This window comes from Octopus bimaculoides, chromosome 6 (assembly GCF_001194135.2).
Source record: "Octopus bimaculoides isolate UCB-OBI-ISO-001 chromosome 6, ASM119413v2, whole genome shotgun sequence".
NCBI classification, from domain to species: Eukaryota; Metazoa; Mollusca; class Cephalopoda; order Octopoda; family Octopodidae; genus Octopus; species Octopus bimaculoides.
The window spans coordinates 96,495,627-96,503,126 of record NC_068986.1 but is presented as its reverse complement, the minus strand read 5'-3'; the positions used below and the strand labels follow the sequence as shown (position 1 = coordinate 96,503,126).

At 38.5% G+C, this 7,500-nt stretch overlaps 1 protein-coding gene across 1 annotated transcript in view; it reads right to left on the bottom strand.

Moving 5' to 3' along the window:
• LOC106879555 (transmembrane protein 132E) overlaps positions 1–628 on the bottom strand; it is a 185,391-nt gene extending 184,763 nt beyond the window's left edge. The window contains exon 1 of the mRNA XM_014929189.2: positions 113–628. Within this exon, the coding sequence (XP_014784675.1) occupies positions 113–200 (88 nt within the window). The 5' untranslated portion in view covers positions 201–628. The remainder of the gene's footprint in view (positions 1–112) is intronic.
• Between the last annotated feature and the right edge of the window lie 6,872 nt (positions 629–7,500).

Genomic DNA, 7,500 nt, shown 5'->3' with positions numbered 1-7,500 from the left:
ATATATATATATGTATATAGAGAGATACAGATACATTCATATATGATACTTTGCTTATATACATTACATAGTGCAGTTTGGTTTGAGATAAACAATGAAATGTACGACTTACCTCCAAATACGAGTAAAATTAAAGCTAAAATACCAACAATCTTGGAGCCACCACAATCAGTGGTATTCCAACTGCGATACCTTGCCATCTTACATGTATGTAGGTTTTGTTTATCTGTCTTTCTGGCTACAGTTTTTTTCCTTTCAGATCCTTTCTTCGGGACCAAAAAAAAGGGACGTTATATGGGCAAAAAAATGCCAGAATAACAAGAATCCTCGGCGACTTCTACATCAGTAAAATCCTGTCTACCAGCATCCGTCGTGAATAAATGTAATTCTGTAGTTCTCCTTGATAAGAGAGAGGCAAATGTTGGATTAGTGTGTTAGGTCGTTGTGTAAATCGATGTGTCTGTGTGTGTGTTACCTCAAGGTGCGTGTGCTTTATCCCGTGTGTATGTGTAACAGTAGCTACAGTAGTTTTGATAGAAATATACAGGAGCGAGAGAGAGAGAGAGAGAACTGTGCTTGTGACTGCTGCTGATGCGCGTGTGACCAGAATTAGTGTATATATGTGTATGTAAGAGTATGTTTACGCAAGTATCTATACGCGCGCATGTTTATGTTTGAGGGTACGTTTATATGTAAGTACGTATGTATTTAAAGTGAAATAAACATGTTTTGTATAAAAATATACTCCTTTTTCTTTAATGCGTGTATATAGATATATATATATATGTACGAAGAGTGAGCTCGTGTGTACTTAGGGTGCGTACTAGGTTTCTTTATGTATGTTTTCTCTGTACCGTTGTTAATGTGGGTGTGTGCGTATGCGTGTGTAATTGCATGTGAGCCTATACGCGTGCGTGTGGGAATTTGCAGTTATATGTTTGAATGTATGTATACATCAATGTAGCTAGGTATGCATTACTAAATGTGTGTGTGTCTGTATGTTGTGTGTCCTATGTATGTATGTATGTGTGTGTGTGTGTGTGTGTGTGTATGCAGCCGTTAGTAGAAACAACGGCATCAACTGATGGACGAACACACACACGCTATATAGATTTATTTCAATTAAGACACAAGATTTAAGTTTTTATTGAAGAGATGTGATGGTCATCCTTTTTTCAACTGCACCATCATTAGACATTCATACAGTGGTTTCATTTCGACTGTGCACAAGGGTCCTATAATATTCTGAGAAAGAAAGAAATGAAGGAAGAAACGGGATGTTGTGATAGTCATGTCTATCCCAAGGACATTCGTAGACACACTTTTATTGAAGCATTAAGTCATACAACTAACTGCTACTAGCAACGCTTATGAAAGGGAGAAGGTAGTGTTTTTATTATGTTGAGGTATAGGTGCAGAATGATATATATATATATATCAGAGAGTGAGAGCGCGAGAGAGAATAATGTAAAGATTTATGAGAACGCATTCGAGTGAACGAGAGACAAAAAGGACATAAAAGGGTGTGTGCGTGTGTGTGTGGTTAAATTAGTGAGAGGGAAGGCGGACAGACGAGAAAAAATGAGAAACGAATACAGAAGGGGACATTATGTATATATGTATCTGCTTGAATGAACGGAAGAAAGAGAAATGCAGACACAGACAGAGTAGTAAAGGTGTGGGAAAATTGGTTGATTAAACGAAAAACAGACAGGACAGTGTGTATATGAATGAGTGAAAGAAAGGTAGAATTTACAAAATAGGGAAAAGTGAGTAGGAATAAAGAGAGAGATGAAATTTTGAGTGAGAGAACATTTGAAATCGAAAACAGAAAGAGAGGGTGGGGGAGAGAGAGAGTCAATGTAGATGTGTGCGTACACATATATATATGAGTATGTGTATGTGAGAATGAGGAAGCGAATGAAGAAGAGAAAGCGAAAGCAAGGGTAAGAGAGATGGAAGAAAATGAGGGCAAATGAGCAAGTAGTCAGGAAGAGCGACGAGAATTAGAAATAGATTAAACAAAGCAGAGAAGTGTGTAAGTGAGACTAAGAGAAAGTGAAAGTACATGTACAAGATAGGACAAAGAGAGAGAGGTTATATGATAGTATGAGTGAGAGATAGAAAGCTTAAATGAAAGAGTGTGAGAACAAAGAGGAACAATCGAGAAAGAGTGTGTATATATATTTATGTGGGAACGAGTATGTGAGTAGAAATGAAAAACGAGGACTGAAGAAAGAGTGAATGAAAGCTAAAGAGAGTGAAAGGTGGAGGTTGGCTTCTGGGTAGATGGGACGTTTTCCTCATTCCCACACACGCATGCATCCGTGCATGCGCTTATGCGCACGTAGAGATATACACACTCGACCCATCAATCACTCTTCACTTTCAAAACTGCTAACAGTAATTGACTTAAGCACACACTGATATGTGTGTGTGCGTGTGTGTGTGTGTGTGTGTGTGTGTGTGTGTGTACATATATCAGCTTCTTTTTAGACACTGATGTCGCAAATAGCCTCTCTCTCACACACACACACAAACACACACACACAGACGGGGTTTCATACGATGTGATGGTTTGGTTGTTATGGCTGTGATTTTCATTTCATCTTCTGGTGTTAGCAAATTTTCTAAGTATTGCAAGGAGACCAATGGCTATTATTGTCTATGACAATCGAGTGTGTATAATTAATTGCGTATGTGTGTGTGTAAGTATCTGTGTGTGTGTGTGTGTGTGTATGTGTGTGTGTGTGATCGATATATACAATCATATGAGTGTCGGTAGTCCTTACATTTTTAACAACAAACATGAACGCCAGGTAAGAAGCTTCTATCTGGTCGTTCGACTTGTTAAAAGTAACACCCAAGTCTCCTTCAGACCACATCATACCGTCTTAAAAAGTAAAGATACATATATTTATCAGTCCACGATACACTACATAAGGAAAAAAAATGTGAAAAGTGCACGGCCGAAATACCTGTAATCATAAATATGTTCGATCAGGGTTGACCTGGGACTAAACAATAACACAAAAATATGCGTAAAAATTTAAGACTGAATAATTATGAAAGTTTTTCATAACTCTCCACTCTAAAAGAAAAAAATATATATCGAAGGTTGTGCAAGATATCTTTCTTGATTTCACAACGAATCTCATTGTCATCTCTCATCTTCCATTGTTAAAGCTTATCAGATGACCAACTGAAAACAACCTGTTAGAAATAGCAGCCAAGTCACACCCACTACCGTCTTTGAAGAAAATTAATACTGTGATTAATATGGATCTGAGTGTACCGTGTCTGGGAAATAAATGACTTTGATCATAAGTCTGACCAATCGGTTGCTGATCAGGGCTAAACAACAACCAGCAGAAACAATGATATGCCAATCAACGAGGAAGCCCCTACGTGGTCGCTCGCCCTGCAAGAAATAGCAGCCATATCTTCCCCAAATTAAATCCTATTGTCTTGTACAAAAAGATAGGTTGATCTCGGTTGGATCACGTTTGATTGTAGTTTTCTCGATCACGGCTGATCTGGAGCAAAAAACAACTACAACAACTTGCTGACACTCTTCTCGTACATCGTTTCTACACTGAAAATCGAAGGAGAAACTAAAACTTCTCTATAACGAAATTATTATTAAGTCCGCAATTTAAAGTATATAACTTAATCATTCGGATTTATAGTACTCTTCGAGCGCTGGTCTTGCATTTGGTATTTAGAATTTAAGGACTATCATATAACATATACGTATGTTGTTATCCTATGTCCATCTTGATCGAATAGATGTATGGTTAAAGGCTTTCTAGTTGTTACCATATCCTCTTTTTTATATATATCAGAAATGCGCTATCCCAAACTACATTATAGCATGTATCCTTCTGTCTTTAAGACAGCAATGTGTGATTTGAGGGCAATCTGACCACTATTTCTAGCAGCTGGAGCGACCACGAAGAGGCTCCTTCGTTGGCTCGTGAAAAAAGGCTCCTGAGCGCATGTATCTATGTTTATTTTTAAGTCTACCTTCCTCGCGGCATAACAGGTCCTCTTGCTCAAACTGAAGACATACTAAACAGCACATGATCAGATGCAACTCTTCCGGCAATTTCTCTCATTCTATTTGTTGATTGGTCGAAAAATAAAACACGACTGTTTATACACACTAATATATGCAGATTCACACTCAGCTGTACACCACATTTACACACATACGCACCTTCTCACACAGCTGTACGTCACATAAGAGAGTCTTACGTGGTCACTTGAACTACAAGAAATAGCAGTCAAATCTCCCTCAAATCAAATCCTACTCTCTTAAAAAAACAAAGGACAGTGGAGTTCTAGGTATATAAAAAGATGGAATAGTCGTAGATGGAACGCTTCTGACTACTGGTCTGCTCAGTCAAGGCTGACCTGAGCAAAACAGCATCTCAGACCCGCACACACTACACTGTCTTGCATGTTGCCAATACACCACATATGATGCATACATTGCAGTGTACCATACTCAAACTCACACTTTTGTGTCCCATATTCGAGACACTCCTTTACACATCACTCAAGACTTACACACGGCTGTATATCCACACGGCTGTACATCCCACTCCAGCTCACGCCACCGAACTGGAAAATATAGAAACAAAGCTGTTTTGAACATATGCACTCAGACCCACACATGGTTGTATACTATACTTAACATTCATACATTGTTGTACACCACTCAACACTGCTGCTCATCATATTCATCATATACAACACTCACACGATTATACACCACACTCAAGACACGCACTCCTGCACCCCACTCATACAAACTTACACACAATGATGTACACCACATGGTTCCGGGTTCAATCCCACTGCGCGGCACCTTGGGGAAGTATCTTCTACTATAGCCTCGGGCTGGCCAAAGTTTTGTGAGTGGATTTGGTAGACGGAAACTGAAAGAAGCCCATCGTATATATGTGTGTGTATGTATACACACACACACATATATGTATGTGTGTGTGTGTGCGTGCTTGTCCCTCCACAACCGCTTGACAGCCGGTGTTTGTGTGTTTACGTCCCCGTAACTTAGCGGTTCGGCAAAAGGGACTATTAGAATAAGATCTAGGCTTAAGAAAAATAAGTCCTGGGGTCGATTTGTTCGACTAAAACCCTCCAAAGCGGTGCCAATACCCCAGCAAATGACTGAAACAAGTAAAAGATAAAAGATATACCAACCAAATAACAAAAGTCCTGAGATTTAATGACTAGGTTACTTTTGCGGTTTGTTTTTTTTTTATCAAATTATCGAACTGTAAAGAATTCGAAGATAAGTGCACCTTTCATCAGCGCATCTAACTTATGAAGTCAAATTTTGCTTTGCTTTTATTTGAGTTATTGCAGACAATCCTTTCTGACATAGTATTTGGGAATCGAACCAAAACTTTCAAAGCTTCAGCCACCAGCATTTGAGGAAAACGCATGACAGTTAACGATGAAAATTTTCCTACCCACACCAGCTTGATGTTTCACTACAAAGTTGACTATTTGCCTTTAACTTAGCTAAAAGCAGGGTCAAATGGGTTTAACACCCATCTTAATTGCTTTAGTCATCTGTGTTCCTCTGTATGAAAGTACTTTTCGGCATTAAAAATTTGAAAGACGAAATCTGTCTCCGTCAAATCTGTCTTTACTTGTGAGGAAAATTGGAGAAATCTACCTTATTGACATTTTTTTCCCAAAGTCCTAACAGCCTGAAATCCCAGGAACTTGCTAAGTCCCCACGAATATATATAAAGACCCCTTTCGGTCATGAATGACCATGTATGTATGTATGTATGTATTTGTGTGTTTGTGTTTGTACCTCTGCCGTGGCTTAACAACCGATATTGGTGTTTTACGTCACTGTAACTTAACGATTCGGCAAAAGAGACCGATAGAATAAGTACTAGGCTTACAAAGAATAAATCCTGGGGTCGATTTGTTTGACTAAAGGCGGTGCTCCAGCATGGCCGCAGTCAAATGACTGAAACAAGTAAAAGAATAAAAGAATATATATGCGTGTGCGTATTCTTATATTTTTATGTTTATATGTGGAGGCGCAATGGCCCAGTGGTTAGGGCAGCGGACTCGCGGTCATAGGATCGCGGTTTCGATTCCCAGACCGGGTGTTGTGAGTGTTTATTGAGCGAAAACACCTAAAAGCTCCACGAGGCTCCGGCAGGGGATGGTGGCAAACCCTGCTGTACTCTTTCACCACAACTTTCTCTTACTTCCTATTTTTGTTGTGCCTGTAATTCAAAGGGTCAGCCTTGTCACACTGTATCACGCTGAATATCCCCGAGAACTACGTTAAGGGTACACATGTCTGTGGAGTGCTCAGCCACTTGCACGTTAATTTCACGAGCAGGCTGTTCCATTGATCGGATCAACTGGAACCCTCGACGTCGTAAGCGACGGAGTGCCATCAATATGTTTATATATATATATTTTTATACATATGCATGCATATACATATATATGTATATGCGTGTGCGTGTAGAGGTGTGTATATGAGCATAATAATGTGTATGATGTGTGTATATGAGCATAATAATGTGTATGGACACATATATATATGTATGTGTAATCGATCCCATACACCACGACGTTTGAACCTTTCTGGGCGTTTTTTTTTTTTTTTGTACTTTCTGCTTTTTCCTATTGTCGTTTCTTAAACTTTTTTTTTATTTTCTCTCTCTGCATATTTCTGTGTTCCTTTCTGTTGAAGAGAGTAGACTCGAAACGTAAAAGACTTTCTCACTTCCCGTGCGTTAAACTAATACATCTGTTTGTTGTTTACACACCCGTCTTCGTCTTTTGCTTTGTTTTTTCTTTTTCCCTTTTTTTTTTTTTTTGTAAATTACAACTATATGTATTGCACGCTCACGTGGTCGCACCAGTTTCATCTTGTCTCTACCTCATACACTTCGATTTTCTACACCTTCTACACTTCGGACTCCTACACTTTGGACTTCCACCTGGTTTTCACATGGATTACACCGGACTCTTTCGTTGATGAGAAATCGTTCATACACCACGACATTTGAACCTTTTGAACTTTTCTGAACATTTTTTTTTTTTGTACTTTCTTTTTCCTATTGTCGTTTCTTTAATCATTTTTTTTCTCTCTCTCTGCTCATTTCTGTATTCCTTTCTGTTGAAGAGCGTAGGCTCGAAACGTAAAAGACTTTCTCATTTCCCGAGCGTTAAACTAATACATGTTTGTTGTTTACATACCCGTCTTCGTCTTTTGTTTCCTTTTTCTTGTGAATTCCAACTATGTATGTATGTATGTATATATATATATATATATATATATACATGTGTACGTATGTAGATTCAATGAACGAAGATTTCTATCTTTATGAGTATGTGGTCGCGTGTACTTTTATAATAATTTTATATATTTTATATCTTTTACTTTTATTTTCCACGCCTATTAGAGTAACTTCCCTTTATTCAACGTTTTTT